Source organism: Calliopsis andreniformis, chromosome 5, assembly GCF_051401765.1.
Source record: "Calliopsis andreniformis isolate RMS-2024a chromosome 5, iyCalAndr_principal, whole genome shotgun sequence".
In the NCBI taxonomy this organism is placed as follows: Eukaryota; Metazoa; Arthropoda; class Insecta; order Hymenoptera; family Andrenidae; genus Calliopsis; species Calliopsis andreniformis.
The window spans coordinates 18,178,517-18,199,246 of NC_135066.1; the positions used below are offsets into that span (position 1 = coordinate 18,178,517).

At 42.0% G+C, this 20,730-nt stretch overlaps 1 protein-coding gene and 2 long non-coding RNA genes across 7 annotated transcripts in view; 2 read left to right on the forward strand and 1 right to left on the reverse strand.

Moving 5' to 3' along the window:
- Positions 1 to 20,730, forward strand: part of Rpb8 (DNA-directed RNA polymerases I, II, and III subunit Rpb8) — a 58,112-nt gene that overhangs the window by 21,596 nt on the left and 15,786 nt on the right. The window contains exons 2-3 of the mRNA XM_076378862.1: positions 1,866 to 1,949; positions 8,137 to 8,317. Coding sequence (XP_076234977.1) covers positions 1,866 to 1,949; positions 8,137 to 8,317 — 265 coding nt within the window. The remainder of the gene's footprint in view (positions 1 to 1,865; positions 1,950 to 8,136; positions 8,318 to 20,730) is intronic.
- On the forward strand, positions 3,320 to 4,414 carry LOC143179565 (uncharacterized). 2 transcript variants are annotated; one of them, XR_013001983.1, is made up of 2 exons: positions 3,320 to 3,811; positions 4,250 to 4,414. It is a non-coding gene; the product is annotated as an uncharacterized LOC143179565 (long non-coding RNA). The 2 variants fall into 2 exon arrangements; XR_013001982.1 differs by having other exon boundaries at positions 3,320 to 3,784; positions 4,250 to 4,411.
- On the reverse strand, positions 18,500 to 20,535 carry LOC143179566 (uncharacterized). Of its 4 annotated transcripts, none has more exons than XR_013001987.1 (2): positions 19,636 to 20,535; positions 18,500 to 18,802 (listed from the first exon to the last, which is right to left on the reverse strand). It is a non-coding gene; the product is annotated as an uncharacterized LOC143179566 (long non-coding RNA). The 4 variants fall into 4 exon arrangements; XR_013001985.1 differs by having other exon boundaries at positions 18,500 to 19,412; positions 19,507 to 20,535; XR_013001986.1 differs by having other exon boundaries at positions 18,500 to 18,985; positions 19,345 to 20,535.

Here is a 20,730-nt window from a genome sequence, read left to right on the forward strand (position 1 = left end):
AAAATTTAAAAGAATTTAACAAAATTTAGTACATCAATAGTTCAACACATAGAATTTGTAATGAAGTCCAGAACCATTGATAACATTACATATTCATCTCAGGAAAAAGAAGTTCGAAAACCATTTTCCCTGTAATTTCAAAAAATAGTTACACAGCTTTTTTATAAAAAATCCAAAAAATTCAAACGAACAATCAAACCTTAAAAAGGGGTATTAATAGGTAAACGAGAGAAAGTTGAAAAGAATGACATGATTCCCGTTTGCACGGTAATAACCCGAGCCTCCCGCGCACAGTAGTGGGGCTCATAAATAAATCTTTTCTAGCCGAGAAAAAACTCGGGAAGTTTCCCGGCCCCGTAAATCAAGCTGTCCACGCTGGTTCTCGTTTCATTTTCTCGCCAATGCAATTCCATTTCGTGGATGTCTGTTATTTCACGCTCGACCGCTGAATTATATCGCGTCGTGTTAACACTCTGTCCTCCCGTGTGGCTACGTATTTGCGTGTTTTAACGCGTGTAATTCGAGAGAATTCCCCTGTCATTTGACTAAAAGGCACGACGAAAAGGAATACTGTCATCGTAAGATGCTGTGAGATGGTTTTGCTCTGAGACACCTTGTCGCGACATTTGAATTTGCCGCGTCACACAGACGAGTCCATTGCGATTATCGGCGCAGTGATGCGGCTAGAGGGTCTAATTGGTCGTTTGGGGGTAAATCCAAGGGCGTAGGTAAACCTTATAATCATCCATACTAAAGAGTAGTATCACTGTCGAGTATTAATTAATCTTAGAAGTCTAGGTTAGAAAAGAATAAAATACTTTATAAATTTGAAAATTCGTATTTCGCGGGTCTCTAGCTGGACAGCGTTGCTCAGATTAATTAGTGACCCTACCAATTGTATTAAATATCCGAGAATGCTATTTACATGGATTTCTCTTGTGATAGAATAGAGATTTTACATTTAGGAATAATTGTAGAGTGAAAATCAAATAAGCTGATTGTACCTCGTAGTATTAAGCTCTCCCAAGTCCTTAACAATGGCAGACGATTCAAATCCACAAAAAAGAAGAGAGTGGTTACAGCCACTTCAGCCAACTTTCATTCGAGAATCAATTAAAATCGTCAGGGAACCAGAAAAAGGGGATTATTGAACAAACATAAACCGAATTCGAATTCGTCAAACTATGATCAACAAGTTTCGACAACGCTGATAAAAAACGTTGATGGATAGAAATAAAAGGAAAAGTGCGCGCGGCACTTACCGCGAGCTTACTCCTGTGGCTGTGGTCGAGCCTTCGCCCACGCGTTTGTGTATGTAAAGCTGCGCAAGCGCGAACACATGTATGCACCATGTCTTGCAAACCGAATGGAGCCCCTCTCCCGCGCTCCAACCCCTTTCACTTGTATATGGGCGAGTTTTGGCGAGTGTCGGCTCGCCGATAATTTCGTATCACGAATCAAACGCGATTGGCTGGTTAACAGTGACGTCAGGGCTCGGTGAGCAGCCATCAAGTGGCTCGGCGGCTGTATTGCCATTGCGAAGACTCATAAAAATTCGCTTTTTTCCCTTTTCTCTTCGCGCGCACGAACGGATGCTCCACGCGCGACAGGTCTCCGTTTGCAGAAGACTATGAGTCACTCGTGGCTGATACGCACCGTCACGTGATGCTTTGGCCGTTTTTTCCACGCGACATAACGTGCACGCCTTGCGTTCATGGCCCTAATCAGATTTCTCACGCGTTCCCCAGTTGCTTGAGCGCGTGTAGATACATGAAACGCAACGACTACGTCTAACGGCGACGCCTTCGCGTTTTCTTTTTTCCGGGTCCCTCCACGGCTGGCGATCGATCGACGATGGGTTGCAGTGAGCAGGCTCCATTGCGAGTCCGAGTCCTTCAAAATGGACCTCATCCTGGACATTAACAGCTGGCTGTACCCTATGGAACTGGGTGAGTGGATTATTTGTAATTTTAGCACATTAAAATTGGTATAAGGATGATTCCTTTTTATTCTGTAGAGCAGTGGTGAGAAGACCTTTATGTTGGTACTTTTTCTTATCTAGATGTATTCTAGTTACAAAAATTTAGTATTAGATTCTATGGTTGGTATTATTACTGGATTATTTTGGACAGTTTTTAATACCATCTGATTATAAGTAGTAAGGGAAGGAGAGTTATAATTTTTTCTATGTAGACACATTAGTGTTTTTATTGACACTGTATTTATAGCAAATTTAACAAATTTAATGTTACACATAATTTCCACTGCCCAATTACTGGAAAAAAACCAGTTTTATTACTTTTTTCTGAGCTTTAAAATAACACTCCAGATCAAGCACTTTGTGTACCCATAGTGGTCTGTGAACGCTAGATCCACAAAAAGAATTTCAGCCCAGTTAAATATGGCGCGTCAAAGAATCTTCTCATCGAGTCCAAAAAAAGCATCATATGGTACTCGTTATATCGTGTCAACAAGATTGACGGCTCACAGAGAAAAGTGTCTTCGAAGGAAGCCTCTCATATGTGCTCTATTTAAATTCTTACGTTCTTCCAAGTCTACTAGATCCAGTTTCGTAACAGAATAAAGTTACTCGCTGAATGATTTATAGCCGCCATTTTTCTTCTAGTAAAAGAACTACGGTTACGGTGAGCACAGCAGTTTCCGTGTCTTGTCGCTTAGTCGAATAGGGAACGTAATTAAACAGGGATTGTTGGTGGAGGATAGCCTACGCGAAGTTTGCTCCTTGCATAGCATGAAAATTCTGTTTGCTATATGCCAGCAACGCTGTCATGACTCCTGTGTTTACATCACTCCCGTCTACTGTATGCTCTTGATCGATACACTTGCAGCGTGCAAATATAGCAGGGTTAACATGCGCTCTTTACAGTTTTATTTAATTCGAAGCCATACAAAAATAGTTCACTATTGTTGGTAGAAAGAATATTGCTTCAGAAGCAATATTGCAAGAAACACATAAACTTTATGAGAATTGTCGGAGAAAACGCGTGGGAATCATAGACACAAGGTAGGTTAGACACAAACTAATTTCAATATTTCCATCAAGTTCAGTTTTAGAGCTGCAATCGAACAACCATCTCCATAGTGACTTCCCACTCGTAAAAGCGCGCATTCAATATTTTCCTCTCCTTTGAGCAATATTCTATCAAACACTGAGGATAGGGTTGATATTACGAGACATCTAAAATAGCAGCAGGAAACGTTCGCAATAGTCGCAAACATTTGCAGACTCATCGCTGCACCAGGGTTCTCGTCTATTGAAATCGCGGCGGTAACAAAAATATCCATCGTCGCGAATTTCAAAGCGCAGAACAAGATTTATATGTTCGTGAAAGTCACGGTAACGTCTAAGACGCATTTGGCAGCCGCCGACCAGGTTTCCTGCGCGCTTCTAAGCGAATTCGCGTGTCGGCGGGTTCCACTTCCGGCGGAGCAGCGTGTGCCAGAAGCGTTGGCACGTCAAGATCATTTTCCCTTCGTCTTCCTGTACGAGGCTAGCGAGGTGTCGTTTCAGCGAAAGGTAGACGGGGTCTATCGTGCGCCACACGATCGATTCCAAGGGAATCGATACGTGCTACATCTCCTCGCCCTTTTAGTAAACGTGACACGTGTTCCACGTTAACGGACACACGTGCTACGGGCGGCCTCTTTATTCTCGACCCGCCCTTGCACTTCTTGGCTAGACGCTCGAAAGGACGACCCTGGTAATGGACACTGGCGGAAGGAGGCTCCCCAAAGCCCTGCTCCTCTGTGTACCCATTCGAAGGTGATACATCTCGTCGCTCTTTTCACGGTGATGTAACGATTTCGTGACGCTCTGCTCTTCGACGTTGCAAGCTTTGACATGTCCTTTATAATTCTTGATTATGTCTCCGTCTGAAGTGAATTTGAAGAAATTTTTTAATAGATTCACAGTTTTTCAAAAATGCATTGATTATAGTGTGTAAAATGTATTGTGAAATATATTGAGTATAGAAATCGCGATATTCCAAAACAGTATCTACATGTACGGTTTTCGATAACAGTCAAGTACAGTCTCGATAATGAATCACTAGAAGTTGGCATATTTGTTATTGAGATGGAAGAAATTACAGTTGTCTGATAAAGATGGAGATATGCAAAATTATGAACAGCATATAGGCGACTAAAAAAATAGACTAGGTTTCATACATCTATAAATAAATTGAAGCTTTTACTGAATATTCATTTTTCTATATATTCTTCTTTTCAGAAAATGAACGGTCAACGTTCATCATAGTTAAGCTTACAATCAGAGGGGTAGTAAGAGAAACCGCGGCTATTCGTGATAAACGTGCATTATTACTCCGTAAGCGTGTCCAAGGCCACGTCACGCTGCAGCAAAGCACCCCCCTCCGATATTGTCATTTCGACTCACCCCACAGACAGTTCTGGATGTGTTCCGTTGATTCGATAGCTGCAGAGGAGGTGGGTGCGTCACACCCACCGATGCCAGGGAGGGGGGAGACAGAGGTGGGGTGCACCGCATCGTCGATCCACCCCTGCTCCCGCTTTCTGTGTGTTTACAGATTCATATTCTGTTCCTATACCTCTCGTTTTGTCAACGATTTCCCTTTTCTGCGTCTTGTGATAGCAGATCAGTTTCTATTCTTCTCCTACACGTTAGCATTTAAACCAGTTCATGGCTATATTAGAAAATTATAGACTACATGCAGTGATATGCCCACTTTAGCGTCCGCGTGTTTGCTTAATTTGACCTCCGCCACTATGGTCACCAATTTTGAAAATGAGATTTTAGAGTGAGTTTCGAGTCTAGGTATTTGAGATCAATAGAATCTTCCTAAAAAGAAACATGTCGATATCCAAGAATATTTGTTTTTATAACTATTTACCGCTGAAATAAAGCAAAATGACGTACGTAACTCGGTTCCCAAAAAATTGGAGCTTATATCACTGAAACCTATATTTAGGCAAAGGAGGCTAAATTAACAATGGAATGGCATTCTGTTGTTTCAGACTGTCACACGATGCACTGGGGTTTTTAAGTCTAACGTAATTTCCACATACTTTGAGTATGTACAAAATTCTGTAAAAATTGTCTAAAGTACTTTCAAGTGTATAGTTTAAGACCATAAAATTCAAAATGTAAAAAATATTAGAGCATTTTCATTTGCAATTATTTTGCACTACTGACAGGAATCAGTATTTTACTAGAGCCATGAGATGCCCGTGTCATTCCAAGGTCAGAGGAACTTTTTTCTATAGAAACCAAGAATACAAATCCCCCTAATATAGAGCTCGAAATTTTAAAATTAAAAAACAAAAATCCATATGCAACTCATGCAGTTTTGCCTCGCAAGACACAGATCCAGAAATGGAAGAAGCTCAGGTCCAACAAAAGTGAATTGAGACATCGCGTCCGCGGCCAGTAGTAGTGTAGTAGAAGAGCGAGATATAGATTTTACAGGAAGAGAGAAGCTCGCGGAGCGTGCAAGAGCGCGAGAAGCGGAGGGTAGGGGAAGGAGAACGAAGGTCAGTCCATAGGGCCAGGCAGAGCAGGCAGTTCCGCTGTATTGACGCGCGGCGCGGCACAGGCTTGCGCGAGATGACGCAATCTCCCTGCCCCCCTCTTCTCGTACCACATTCTGCTCGTCTCCCCTCTCCCGTCTCAATTCCCGCTCCTCGCTCCTGCCTCACCCGGCAGCTCCCATAAGTTCAATGCCAAGGTCAAAACGGCCACGACTCGTAGCAGTGTCGGTCGCGCGATACTCGCTCGCGGAGAGAAGCAGCGATCGTGTGTGTTTGCTCGTCGCTGCTGTGCCCTCACGTCATTTATCGTACCGTGTTGTGTTGTGACAAATTCCTATTTAATTCTTCTTTCTCGTGCCTTCTCAATAATTTCTCCTGTTTTCTTCCGCTGTCGTTCCTTGTTCGTGCAATTAACCCACATACGACTTCGCGAGATGTGCTCCCAGCTTTCGAACATGATCGATGTGTACCCCTCAGTGCCGGAGAGGAGGAAGGGAGGCAGGTTAACGAGGGTGGCGCGTGTAACCCGAATCGGTAGTAAACGTTAGTGATGCGCGATCACAGTCGGGAAGCTTCGTGCGTTATCGCGCGACATCGGGATCGCTGTGGTGCCGCGGCAAGGTCGTGACAGGTGCGTGGATGTTCCCCGAGGAGGACGAGAACGGACGTCCTGCGCGACGAATGCGGATGCGCGTCGTGACGCGAAGAATGGATATATGAACCCTGTTCCTCTCTGTCGTTCGACAGTGCTTGACGTCACGAGCAAGATGGCGGTTTTCGGTAGACCCGGGACACAGTCGTTAAAAGTCTACGTGGAGGACGATCGACGCTTCTGGATGCCTCGCTTGGTACAGTTTTTATTACTTTCTTCCAAATTATCGCGGTAGTATTTAATTCCTCGTCGCGATGGAAGTAATTTCGCTTCCGTGTAATAAAAATCGTGTTATCTTGCTTGAAGTAGAACCAAATATTTACGATTACGTTACTGTGCAAACATTGTCTAAAGCACAGTCCAAACATACGGTCTCCAGAGGCAGGCAACTAGAGGATGAATTCAGTAGTTAATGGATTCAATGTCAGTAAATTAACGGTACGCGTGCGTGACTGTCAGTGTCAAGGTTAGCGATGTAAATCACGAGAAGGTATTTCGTCGCTCGTTTCGCGATAGTTAGCACAGGGCTGCGATTACGCTCCTCGTCAATCGTTCAATTAGATAATCCACAATCGTTATACGCCGAGTCTGATCCATTACGCTGAGCGATCAATTGGGCTGTGCAGTTCCGAGTTACGTTCGTTGTTGCTTTGTTCCCCCCGACATTGCCACGGCCAGTCGTATCGATTACCTTGCTGTATATCTCGTCGACATAGCATGGACTTAACCTTGACCCTTGTTCTTTGAGACTTGCGTGTGGTGGTTCGTGTTTTCTAGCGGTGGAACATGTCGAATGATTGATAGTCTATAGAGAACCGAAAAATATTTTACGTTTTAATGTGAATGCAGTGTGCAGTGTAACATGGTCTCTATGATTGGTTTTACGCGTTGCGTGTTGACTTGGGATTGGTCAAGTTACTAGTGCTGTATAATTGGTAGGAAAATAGTGTACTCTAATCACAAGTGCTGCGGCGATTTAAGCAATCGTGAGTCTTGTAGGAATATGTAGAACCAATCACGAGCTACGTTATTAACGATGCGCTCGCGTTAGAACGTAACATATTTTTTTACTCAAAGTATGAATTTCAATATTTCGTCAAATTTCATTATTTAAATATTTCAAGTTCTAACTCTAATATTAAGTATGTGTAAGCTTCCATGTTTTCGTTAGTGCCCTAGTTTTCGTCGCTAGACGCGTCCTCTTACCCTCCATGAGCTAACCCCTTTCCGAGTCTCCCTTCTTTTCGGCTCTCACTTTCACTCTTCATTCTCCCTTTAGCGGTAATGGAGGGTCGTTACATGTACATACACACACACCAGACACCATACTTTCAGTCTCGACAGCACTGCGATACAATCCACCCTCTCTAATTTTCGAAGCTAATCGAATATTTTATCGTAGACGGTAATTTTGTTTCCAGAAATCTATTTTTCATTGTTCTTAAATAGCGCTCGCCCGTTTCAGTAATCCCATTTTATTGCTTCAATTTTTGAACCTTCCTACCTCGCGACGGCCGCTTGCATAATCAACAGTCGCAGATACATAATCGCTGGACGTATTACAGTTTATGTGCTTCGTTCCGTAGTGACGTGTCGGCGGACTTGTGTAACGACAGAACGCGTGGAAAAAATTACGAAGCAAATGTTCGATGTCTTTAGTGTATCGTGTGCCACTGCGGTGCTATTCGCGAAGGGGCATCAGGCAGACGAGGCAAGGGCCTATCGGTTTACGCGATCAACCATGAATCTCGTTCAACCGAAGCACACGCGTCTGCTGCAACGCCCCCCAATGTATTTTTAATGCAGCTGCCTTGAAGTTTATAATTAGATACCGATTTCCCTATTCCGATTTCGTGGTCGTTGTTGCATAGACACCCTTTTGGAGAAGAAACGAATTTTATTTTTCTACTTAATTCTAGTTCTATTTTTACTAACATGTTAACTCATTCTTTTTTCAGGAGATAAATTTCGACTTGTCCTCGCGACGACATTGAGGGAAGATGGTTATCCAGATGGCGGGGAATGGAACGCTACAGAACAGGAAGGAGGCTCCAGGGCGGACAGCTTTGAGTATGTGATGTCAGGCAAGGTTTACCGAATCGAGGGTGATGAGGCCAGCAACGAGCCCAGCAGCAGACTGTAAGTACATTTTTTATTAACTTTTTATCTTGTTTAACAGTGGTGCTCGTGACAGAATAAAACTGGAATATTTCTGGGTGCATAAAATTTTATATCTGTTCTCTATTTGGAGTTTCTGTAATGATTGCGAATAGCCATATTTGAGTGCTTGGCCAGCAATAGGCCGCCATCTTGGATCGTCAAACTTCAAAAGGAACCTATTGATAGCTTAATAAAAGATGGCGATTCAATATGAAAAAATACTTCAAAAATCTTATTTTCCTCGATTCATTCTTTCACCTAGGATTGTTATATTTGTGATTCTACTACGGGTTCTACGACACCCCTTACGTTGCTCCAATTATGTAAGAGCACCGTAGAAGTATGATAATAAAGTTTGCAACGTCGAGCATCTGGTATGCGCGTTGCAATCTGCATCGCTATTTTATTCTGTTACGATATCCACCGTGTAATCGCCGCGCGTATCGTGCGTGCACGCACGTACCACGTCACGTTTTTGACGTCATTCGCACGCGTCGGTGCGCGTGTAAACGCGCACTCTGCTGTGTGATCTCTGATTGGCTCGCTTCCAGTGCTCAATGAAACGTTCAACAAATTTTACTAACACCTAAACAACCCGTGGAACTTTCAACAAAGAATTAAGACAGAACAATATTTACATATGCGTCGTGGAAAGACACGATAAAACGTAATCTTTGCGAAACAATACGATAACATTTGCGTGTCAATATAAACAGGAGGAAATTTCTTGGAATTTTGCATGGGTATATACATTTATTCGGCGAATAAAAGTTTTGATGTCAGAATATACGAATTTCAGTTATCAGTTAGCTGAATCTAAGATCGAAACTCATAAATTGTTCAGGAGGAGAAAGTTCGCGTCTGCTGAGGGGTCTCGCGATAACCTTGACTTGACCGACTTATCGTTTAACCTTGAAACTCGATCTGCCCCGTGCGCAGTCAACATATGTAGCCAGAGGCCGCTTTGATGTTTGATCAGTTGCAGGTTCTATCGTAAAACGCGCGCATCGCGAGTTCTCTCATTATTGTGCGCCGTTTACGTTGCCGACGATAAGACAGTGCAGCGTGGCCGACGTTCGATAAGATAAAGTCGTGTAATCTTGGCGAGCGAAATGCGAAGGGACTTTAAATTGGACATTATGTAATTGCTGTCTTTTTTGCGTCTTCTCTGTTAGAAATGCTGTGTTTTTCCGATAGCATTTCGTAGGTCGTTTACATAAATGTGAAACGAAAAGATTAATTCGTTAGACAATTTTGGGCTCCCATAATTGGAATCGAATTTTTTTATGATTTGTTGGTGATAAGTGTTGAATGCAAAATATTTTTATCTATTAATGAATAGTGTTTTTTTTTTCTTTCCTTTTTTTGAGGTATCTGGAATTCTTATCTTGAATAGATAATTTTGAGATGACAGCTTCGACTGTCAGCCATATTGTGCGAAGCGCTCAACGCCACCTGCCAACTCTTTCTGACGTTGGAAAATTAATTGAACAGAGACTCGTAGCAGCGTGGAAAATTATTGCTAAATCGATTAACTTGTGACAGTTAGCAATTTGTTGTCTGTCATCGGAGGTTCTGTATGTTTCATTGTGCCCTATTCTTCTCTGGAATAGTAATTTACTTTTCGCTCTTTTTTTTAATATTCTTGTATCGATTCATGGATTTATTTGTTTGTAACATGCAATCCCCTTTATCTTTGTACAAAATCCATTCCGTTATCGGAGATTTTATCGCGGTTTGGAAATTGTATTACGATCCTCGAATAGATCGATTATTCGTTTCGTTAAAAGTCCAGTTAGAAACCTTTTCATCGTTGGACTCGTAAAATCATTTCATTAATAAATTAGTAATTCAAAGCGAGCAAATATCTTATCTCGAGAACACAAAAATACGATAAAAAGTTGACAAAACTTGTATAAATAAGTAGAGTGGATCAGGCTTTTAAAACTACCTAACATCGGACTCTCCTGAGATGGGTTCTCCCTCCAGTTTTGAAAAATTTCAACTGAAGATTCACGAATAAACACGATCGTTCGTTCAGCGTCGCTCAGTCGGTAAAAGCGGAATGGAAACGTTGAAAATGAGCTCTTGGAGAACAGGGAGCCACTCTGCGTTCACTCGGTGGGTAATGAAGCGGGTGAACACAGCTGGTGGTATCTCAGTTTTCTAAGGGCGTTGGCGACCCGTTGAATTACCTGCTGCTCCCTATGTGGTGCTTCTGCGGAAGAACAACAGTGTCTTCGAGGTATGCCATCAAGAAGAATAAACCATAAAACCAAGAACTGCCCAAATCTCATCCGAAGAAGTGACCACCTCTAGGGTCGACGATTCTTGAAATCACAAAAGTACTGTACTGATTGGACAAAAAATTTATGGAGATAAGAAAGAAGACAATAATCTACACTTCAGAGAGAACACTCTGGCAGTATCCACACTGTGGAATCAGTACTCAGTCGGTACTTACAGGAGGGAGCAAGTGATCCAGGCCTCGCCAAGTCAGACACAGTACGAATCCATTCTTCTGTTTCAATAATGATCTTCAGTGTCCATATGTTTATTGTGATAGTGAATTAATCGAGTTGAAAAACCCTAAGAGTGGCGATAATCTTTCATCGCCTGATTAGCAGACAAGGAAGAGGAACCGCCCATGCATTTCGCGGTACGTCACAGACAGTTAGCCAATTTAATGCCTTTTAGTGCATACACGCCTTTCGATGGCGCGATTTCACCAAACAGGGGCGTGACAGCGGGAAAATGAATTATTGATCGAGGTTGCTGGAGGCTCCGTGATGGAGATATAGTTAATTCCAGCGTACCGAATAACGCGCAGGCACGCACGTTGCCATAGCAGTGACGCATCCCCGAGTACGAGATTGACTATTGTCATCATGGCTTAATTGTCGTTCTTCTATTTTTTTAGCATTTCAAATTGGTCGAATCGTTCTTCTAATACTCTCAAATTAAATAATTCCAAAGTATTGTGAATATAGTAACGAGCTTATATCAAGGTAATATTCTACTATGTTAGAATTCAGATTAAAATAGTGTGCAGTGATTCGTCAATTTTTCGGGCCGTGGGGCGTTAGTGAGGCGTGCATGAAGTGCATGCGTGAACGTTCTGCATTTGAATTTACTCGGTGGCGCGCGGCGCACTAGGATGCGCCACAAGGTCGTCGGGGCTGTCAAAATCAGCTGACGCCCTGGCGACCAATCAGCTGATTCTCAAGACCCGCAGGAGGCACTTCCCTCCTTGCGTCAGCCTTAGGTATGCTTTAACTCTGTCTTCTTGGAAACATGCTTCACTTCTCTTACTCTCTTTATTATACACTCGCCAGTATCTTTTTTACATTTAGTGAATTCTGTATTCAAATTAAATTTCTTGAGCGGTTTAAAAAGTTGATATTTGTCACATGAAAATTTCTCTTTTTAAAATAGAGAAGCTAATAATTTATTATCTATATTTTCCTTCTATATTTAGCATTAACTAGTATAGTATTAAAATTACAAAAGTAAAGGTGTTAATATTCTTAAAGAGCCTAGTACCTCAACACTGAAGTTCCAATTAAACCAATCTTCTAGATTAATTTTTATATTGCAACCTTGCATACTACTGTCATTTACAATTCACTCAAGCATCCCTCGATACATGCATTAGGAGGCCATTGCAACACACTGAATGGTAATATCTCGAATGACATCATCCTCGCCATTATCACAATTAAACGTTCCGAACGAAATTAATCAAACGTTCTCGTCGCAAGCCGTCGTCTACGTTTCAGCGTGGAAAATAATTCTGTTCGTTAGGTGGCTCGCTAATTACTAGCCACTGATGTAACTGGAATGTTGAAACCATGAAAACGGTAGCAACGCCGGAAGACGCATCACCGGCGATGTATCCCGCTGTAATAGCGCGCGTTTTAATGCGAGAAGTATCCAACTTGCTGATAATTAACTGTTATCTTCGGTCAGGCACCGTGATAGAAAATACGGGCTCGAAATGATGCACAATGCACGCTGCATTTTCCATTATCTGCGCGCCGAACGCGACAGACCGTGCAGATGCACTTTCGGTATTTTGATGATCATATCCCGATAGCGTAATGGAGGTAATTACCTTTATTGTTGGAGTCGGATCTTAATGAAATCTATCGACTGGTGTGTATGAGCAGTTCAAGATAAACCGTGGGAATGAATTATTCCTATTTTATTATTCTAAAATGTATGCTGCATTCTCTTGCTACGTTTTATTTTTTTAATCGAATTCTTGAAGTCCTGATACGTTCCATGTGAAAGGTTTAACTGCAAAGAAACTTGGTATTTTTATGCAGAGAATGGAAGATTAGATAATTGTTGTGGTTTTATAAGCAGTAGATAAAAATGCAGCTGCACTTTGGAACTGGTTGCATGCACACAAGCATCTTATGGTAATGGCGGAATACCGCGAATATGTGAAACTATTTAATTCAAGTTTATTACTGTTTTTATTGTTTTCTCGTCCATTTTTATAAGAATGCATAATACATTCTTTAATTCTTACGTGTTATTCATAGCTTGCTATAATCTTGATTTAAATTCAGTTTGATGCATTTCTTATTCGAATTTATGAGAGTGTCGTTACTACTCTATAAATCTCTGCCTCCAATGAGTTGTTTGATAAAAATCTATTCAGTCGTTGTGTTGTAAGTTCGTATTATAGGCGTCGACAAATATGATCGACGTGTCACGATCGTGGGCGGACCATACGCAGCGTGTGCGTTCTTTATTCAAGGTCTGTCTGTGACTAAAGTCACGTTCCCACAAACCCTTCTCATGCGATATAATATAATACAAAACAGGAAATATATTTTTTAATTATATTTAAGACACAGATACAAGAAATGAACTTCTTCTGATTAAAATACTTAGTCCAAAGAACGTGTTAAGCCACGTTCCCACATGTGAAATTCATTACATAAAAGTACAGTTAGTGTTCGAAAAAATTCTTCCTAAAAATAAAACTTATCTAAAATTCATCTCACTTCCATTCTATAGTTATTTTCTCTTGTGAACGCAGAAATAAAATTTCAAACATATCATAGACATTTGGGAAGTGAAATCGTGACTTAAGACTATGAAATATCGATCCAGCGTTATACCAGCAGGCTTTTTCTTACAATTTCTGCACATTTTTCAAAAAAATCTGTAGATATTTTAAAAGTCCCGCGTGAATTTTCTCTTGAACACGTCATCAGCTTTAGTGCTGCAGCAGAAGGCTCGAAACTCTCCGAGGACGTAAATATATCCGCACGATATATTTACGGCGGAAAATTTAACTGCCGCGTCATTCGACGTAGCGAGTTACGAGAAAACTTACGGGAAGGGGGAGAGGAGCGCGTAAAAATGTCGCGCGCTGTGGTCGCAAGGAGGGGCAGGGGAGGAAGAGGGAGGGTGGGGTACAGAGAAGGAATTATGTAAGGCTCCCCACTGCTGCGACAGTAGAGTTGCGGCACACGCGTTTTTGGCAGGAAAAACGTTTTCTTTTGGCCTCCTAATCAGCACCCTAATCTGATCTCTGAAATTTAAAGTTACATCTCTAAATTATGATAAATAAAGTAGGCTTTCTTCTTTCTTTATCCGATAAATAATTTGTATAAAACTTGAGAAGAAAACGAAATTGTAGGAGAAATCATCAATGACATTACTCTAAATACTATACATCTGAAGAAATAGCAGTATTAGTGATTCGTAAGGCTGATGCAATTACACACAACGTCAGATCAGTACCAAGATTAACCTTGATTATCAATATCAGTATCATCATATAAATATCATTATATAAACATTACCGTAAAGAGTCTTAAAAGGGAGCTTCCTTTTTTTCTCAAAACCTGTATGGATGTTTACGTCTCAATCATGATTGCAAACAGTGGATCAAAGTATAGTAGTGCTCTTCTCGTAGCAGCGTTACGTATGCTACTGGTCAACTCGTAGCCTTGTACTTTAGAGGCTTTATAGACGGGGTTACACGTAGACGCTTCAGAAGAGCAGAAGGAGGAAGGGAATGCATCGTCACGTAATACAAGCATTATGCAATCCGCTACCGTCAACGAGTATACTAACAGCTGATCTTTTTCAGCTGCGCTAGAATCTTCCGCATTTACTTTACAGGCAGAGCTTTTTCCTTTTGATAGAATTTTATTTTACTAAAAGAATCGATTCTTGCGAAGGAAAGATGGATGATGCAGTGACCTGCTAAAACGCAGAACCAATTTTATTTCTATGCATTTTGGTGTAGGTAGAGGTGTACTGTGCATTTCTGCTTTTGATATTTCAATTCAGAAATTTCATGTGTCTGGTTATCTAGACACATTCTGGAGTTGATAAAGCTTTGCTTACCATTCAACCGCAACCTGAGTGCATTTTGATTATATCCGAAGTTCATCTTGTGTATTCAGTATTAAGGTAACTAGGTTCAGGCTCTGTGGAGTCCAGGACACTCGAAGTAGGTCAACCTCCCTCTACTCTTAGGGGCAGAACCTATCTACAAAATTAGCTTCAAAAGTAGCGAAAAGCCCACCTCTGCCACCTTTTCCTTCTAAGTTCCAATCTTGTCTCTTTTTCTCGAATCTCAGCTGTGTACAGTGTTCTCATGAACTCCACCCAACTTCGAAACTTCTCGACAACATAGTTAATATCATTGTCTCATTCAGCAGAACTCTCCACGAGTCGGGAGTTATTTTACGGGTGCAGATCCATCCAGCACCCACGTAGCTCGAGTTAGTTGCGTTGACGTCACACGCGGTGTAGAAGAGGACGTTCGCGAAGTTACTCGATTACGGTTACATTAATCCGTATTCCAAACTGGTATGATTCTGAATCCCACACCTCACTGTCTAGTTAGGGAGACTCTAATTCCACCATGGATGCACTATATTTTGTTCGACCTGACGCTCTTGTAAACCAGTCCCTCGATTCAGACACAGAATTATTCCGATAATCGAATCAGCCGTTTTTCGTTAACGATCTAGGTCAACGACGATATCGACGAAAATGATTCATTTGTTTCCACAACCTCGATACACGCTCGTTCGTTTCCTAATATTTCCTTTTTGTACGTGGCAATCGATAACGACACACACGAATCCCTTTGTCTGGATAGAGAGAAAAGGAGCACGCGATACCCTCGGAACAAATTTCCTTTTCGCGCCTTTGTTCATACAGAAGTGTGTCACCTGCTGCACGATTGACCCTTGCAGTTGACTTCGGTTTTACTGCTGGGGAGCTGATTGGGTTTGAAGACAGGAAATCGCTTGTCTACTCATGTTTCTGTTTCTATTACGCAGCTATGAATTCTTATTTAAATTATGTTCCAATCTGTTCTTTAAATTCTGGCCTATTCACTAATATTTCTGTAAAATCTTAAAAAAATTTTTTCAAGACAAAATATAATTTTTTGTAGAAAGAACATACGATGAAACTTCGATCCGTGAAATTTAAAGGGATCTTCAATTTTAAGAGCTACGACTTGTAATACAGTGCAGTAATACAAATTGCACCGCCTCATGTGTTCTCCTATCTCTCCACCACATAAAATAGAATTTTATACATAGAAAATAAGGCCATCTTAGAATCTTCTCTTCGACAATTTTTGTATTCTGATCACCAACCTAGAATACCTGGTCAGAATTATCGCGTTTGCCACGTCTCCAAGTCACAAGGTTATTACTAATTTCCGATAAAGTGGTATTAGTCATACAGTTCCGTAATTCCATTGCATAATGATGTAAACCTCGTTGACCGTTTTGGCGAAGCTGAAGCGAATAATGCATAATGCATGGGGATCGACGTGTGTCGAACGCATAGCCACGATTTTCCAAGCGCGATAACTTCCTTCGGCTGCTCCAGCTTCCGGAGGCCGACATTCGCAAGCTCCTGGCCAGTTGTTCCCGGACACGAGACCCAGGCTCTCTGGTTCCCAGGGGTGACCCAGTTTCGTTTATCCCCTCACGGTCGGCCAGCACCTGCCTGGCGAATCTCCACCACACCTACGTTGCTGCTTGTGCCATCTACACAGATCCGCCAGCCTTTCCGGATTCAGCTCGCGCTCTGTGTCCCCCACCTGCGCACCCCTCGAGCCCCTTTCAATTGCCTCCTGTTGCTTCCACCGTGACCTGTTTGCGAGCATGGTGCACCGATAGATGAGGACGGACGAGATTGATATTTCTTTTGAATTGCGAAGACAGATTTCTTTGAAAGACTGGAAGAATAATGAAAATTTTCTAGTGAAATGAGTCAAAGGGTCTCAAACTCTTGGTTTCTTTTTAGAAGTTTATTTAATTTTCTAGCTGAGAGCCAACGTGACCCAAATCCCTTTTTGTTACTTTCCAGGGGAACCAAGGAACAAATGCTATTACGCATTTTTTAACGCAGTATTTGAAATAATTTATGCTATTAAATTTCTTTCATTTATGACGTGACTTAACCAAATTCCTGTTATTCTAATAAAATGAAGAAAAAGTAAAAAAAAGTGGACTTGGGTTAGTGTGGCTCTCAAGTACAGTATTCACAGGTCGTAGCTCTTAAAATTGAAAATCCCTTTAAATTTCGTGGATTAAAGTTTCATATCTCTTCTTATAAGTATAAACCTTTAACTCCTTTTTCCTTGGATCACGATTTTCAATTTTTACTCGTTCCACTCACTTGCTCACCTAATCCCCCGTTGTTTTCCTAACCTGGACTCACTCCCACACGCGTTATGGAACATACACGTGTATCCAGACGCACGTTCTCTCTGTCCCTCGGCTCAATTTCCTGATGCATGGTCGCACGCGCACCCTCGCCAGGATCTCTCCTGGGAAAAGGTCAGACAGTCAGAGGCCAACCTACGTCGCGAAATTGGGTCAACCCCTGACAGCCGCTCGTGCATGTCCTCCCCTGCCTCTGAGGCCTGAAGAGGATTGCAGGGGTTTAGGGGCGCGTGGGAGTGGACTATGGTGGTGGGAATAAATGGTTTACCTCTAGGACTGGAATTTTATGAGAAATGAAAAAGGAAAATAGCAACAGGATTGAGTACTAAATATGCTTGCATTTTGTAAGGCTAAAATCATTCTAATTTTCTTTCCTCCATTTTGTTTATTTGTAATTGATGTACTCATCTGATTAGAGGGGTGAATTCGTGTATGTTGTAGGTTCGATACAGATTAAACGATTCGTCGATACTTTATCATTTATTCAGGCGAATGAAGGCGCAGGCGGGGCTGTCCTTGGCCCTATTACCGACGAGCAAACACTGGCGCCCTTAATATGCCCCAAGGTTGAACCCCGTTAGTGTAAAGACGCGTCCCTTCTGCGCGCAATAAGTAAAAGCTGATTACCCCTCGATCGATAGTGTCTCTGCTTCCTTCTTCTCCTTCAACCGCTCCATCCTCCCTTGGGTAATAATTACGTTTCGTGCTGATTCACTGAATCTCGTGTTCTCTGGATGCTCTCTCGTCCAGCGTTTCGAAAATTTCCATGGATATTCTCCTCTCGAGGAACTTCTTTTTAACGAGATTCCTCCGCGATTCCTCAGCACCCCTTATTCTCATCTCAATGAATAAAAGCTCTGGGAGCCAAAGCAAATAGGGGTGGAGGCTTGTGGGTGTTTAGATTTGCATTCAGGGATGCAATTTGCCCTAGCGCTAATAATAAAAATGAATGGTGAGAGATCTCGTCTCGGCGCGAGAATGTATTTGAACGACGAGGAGTGTTTGATTTGAGGGTGAATCGGTGAAACAGAGGGGGTGGAAGTCGGCCCTCGAACACGGGAAAACGTTCGAGAGCTCGATCGCCCGTCGCTATTGACTGGGAAGGTCCACCCCCGCTTCCAGATGAGATTACAAGTGAAAGGAGGGGAACGCGGGGTGGCATCACTGACGTCATTCCGTGGATCTGCGTAATGCTATATAGCGGTGAGATAGAGGGATTAAAGAGCGTGAGAGATTAAAGGAAATTATTCGCATGTGAGATTATTCAGGTGGAGAAGTGAAGTGAATATTTACAAGGATAAAACTGAATATTCTATGCACAGAAAAATTGAGGAAAGCAGAAGAAAAAAAAGCAAGTAGATCTTAACATTGCAATTAGTAAAACTTATTTTCAGAATTATTCTTAGGGCTACAAAATTTGTTAAAATGAACTTCAGAATTTTTCAACCCCAATTTATTCTGTAATAATTTTGTACACTGGAAATAGCAGAGCTAGAATCTTTTCAAGGTATTTTCCTTGGCTCGTACAACGCAATATTACATAATATTATATAATCAGCGTTCTTGACATTCGTTACGTTAGAGATGTCTTTCTGGCACAGATTTAAACGATAAAATACAGATTTCCCTTCGAAGCGCTGCGATAATCGACAAGGTTGACCCGCTTCTTCTGTTAAAGTAGTAGGCGCCCCACAAATTTCGAGAACTCATAAACGCCAATCATCGGATTGTATCCCAGCTAGAAATTAAGGTCAAGTTAAGCAAAGCATTATAGGTTCTCGAGCCCTTGCCGCTTCCTGGATGGGGGTTGAAACAGGCCTGTTAGTCGGCTGCCAATCGCAGCTTGCCCGCTCGATCCAATTACTCGACCTGTCGGTCGTACTCGAGAGCACGCCGAGTTACTCTGTTTCACACGTACAGGCTGACAAGAAATCGTGGGAAAGTGTTATGCGGGATGTTAAATGATTTGCTATATATATAGAGTAACATCAATAATTCTTCGCAGAAATATGCAGGTAATCTAGTCTCTACTATTCGTATTTATAGAACAGCATGTAGGGAAAGTTACTACTCCGGAGCAATACAAATGGACCTTCATAGTGTGCTTTTTTAATCCCTTTTATAGTACTCTACCAATTTTAACTAGTAAGTCCAGTTTGTATAAGCAGTCCCAAATTTCAAGGATCAAATAATATCAACATTATCTATGAGATAAAACTGTATGCCACATTTAAAGAAAAATTCAGTTTAATTTAAATAGAGTCTATTAGAAATGTATACCTTATTTTATCTGATAGTCAGAGATAGTTCATGTTTAGCATCAAGGAAATTTTCTACTTTGAAACACCCTGTAACAAATCCCTCACTAGAATATATAGGTCATTCAAATTGATCGCGAAATTCAAGTCCCATAAAACAGCTTCCCTCGATTGGTCATATTACCAGGTCTATAATCCGATTGGTTCCCATTTCACTGTCCCCCACCAGTCCACCCGGTGCCTCTGTCTAAACGCGCGCATCGAATAAGTGCGCGCTACGGTACGCTTCGTTTCGCCTCCGACTCCTTTTTACCGTTTCCCATCGTCGCTCCGTGTGTTTCACTAGCTCGCGTTTCCGCGTCGTTTCGTCCACGCTCTGACGCGTTTATCGCGCGTGCTAGAGCCGTGACATTGAGACGAAGCGCGTGTGTAACAATTCTTCCGGACTTTCGTGGTTAAAGAGAGAGAGAGAGGAGGATAATCGAGCGTGCCATAGCTGACGGCGGTCGGTCGCTCGTTCCTGGGGCCACGTGTTGCTTCGACTCCGCTCGTTCCCCTTCGGTCGTCCTCGGCTCTGCCCGCCTACCAAGTAGAGAAGTTCGATTCGTGGTCAGACAGGGCGACGCGCGCGGCTTTCGAGGCGCGCACTGCGACGCTTTTTTTAGACACGCTGCGAGGCCCATGGGGGGATAATTCGTTGTTTACGAAGTCTAAGGGAAATATTATTTGCTCCTCCCATTACGGCGCACTGTTAATTAAGAGTAGGACACTGCTATTGTTTCGCGACGGTAATTGGATCTTCGGTAGGAATTTAATTGCCGACTTGACCAGCGGTGCGCGAAACTGCGCCGTCGCGCACTTTTGCTGGGGACTTTTGAATTAAGTACTTGGAGAAAAAAGTTTATGCACTCTTCAGAGAAATTAAGTAATTATGGAATTGTTAGTTGGGTGAGCAATATCTCTTTTAGCATGCTGAAAAGTGTTCTATAGAATTATTTTTTTATTATCGAAGGTAATTTAATTTCGAATTGTCTATGCGCTCTGCATAGTGTTTAGTGACCGTGGCACAGCTTATTTTCTTTGATTAATCAGAAATAAACAATTTTTCTTGACTGCCTGATTCACCACCACGAGATGAAATATATTCTAGACTATATTAGATTCTTGGTCGATGTTATTAATTTTAGACTCGAGCAAACCGGTAACAGCGTTCTTTTACGCTATCATTAACGATCACCGAATTCTTTCATATCAAGACCGAGCCAACTGCGCACCTCGAGGCTCTTGCATCCGAGCCAAACTTCGAAGCAATTTTACACCTGAGACAATGTTCGCTTTATGACGAACTTGCGCAGGCAAAAGTGCCACTCCCCCACATTTTTCAACGCGTCCTCGAGCAATTGGCAGC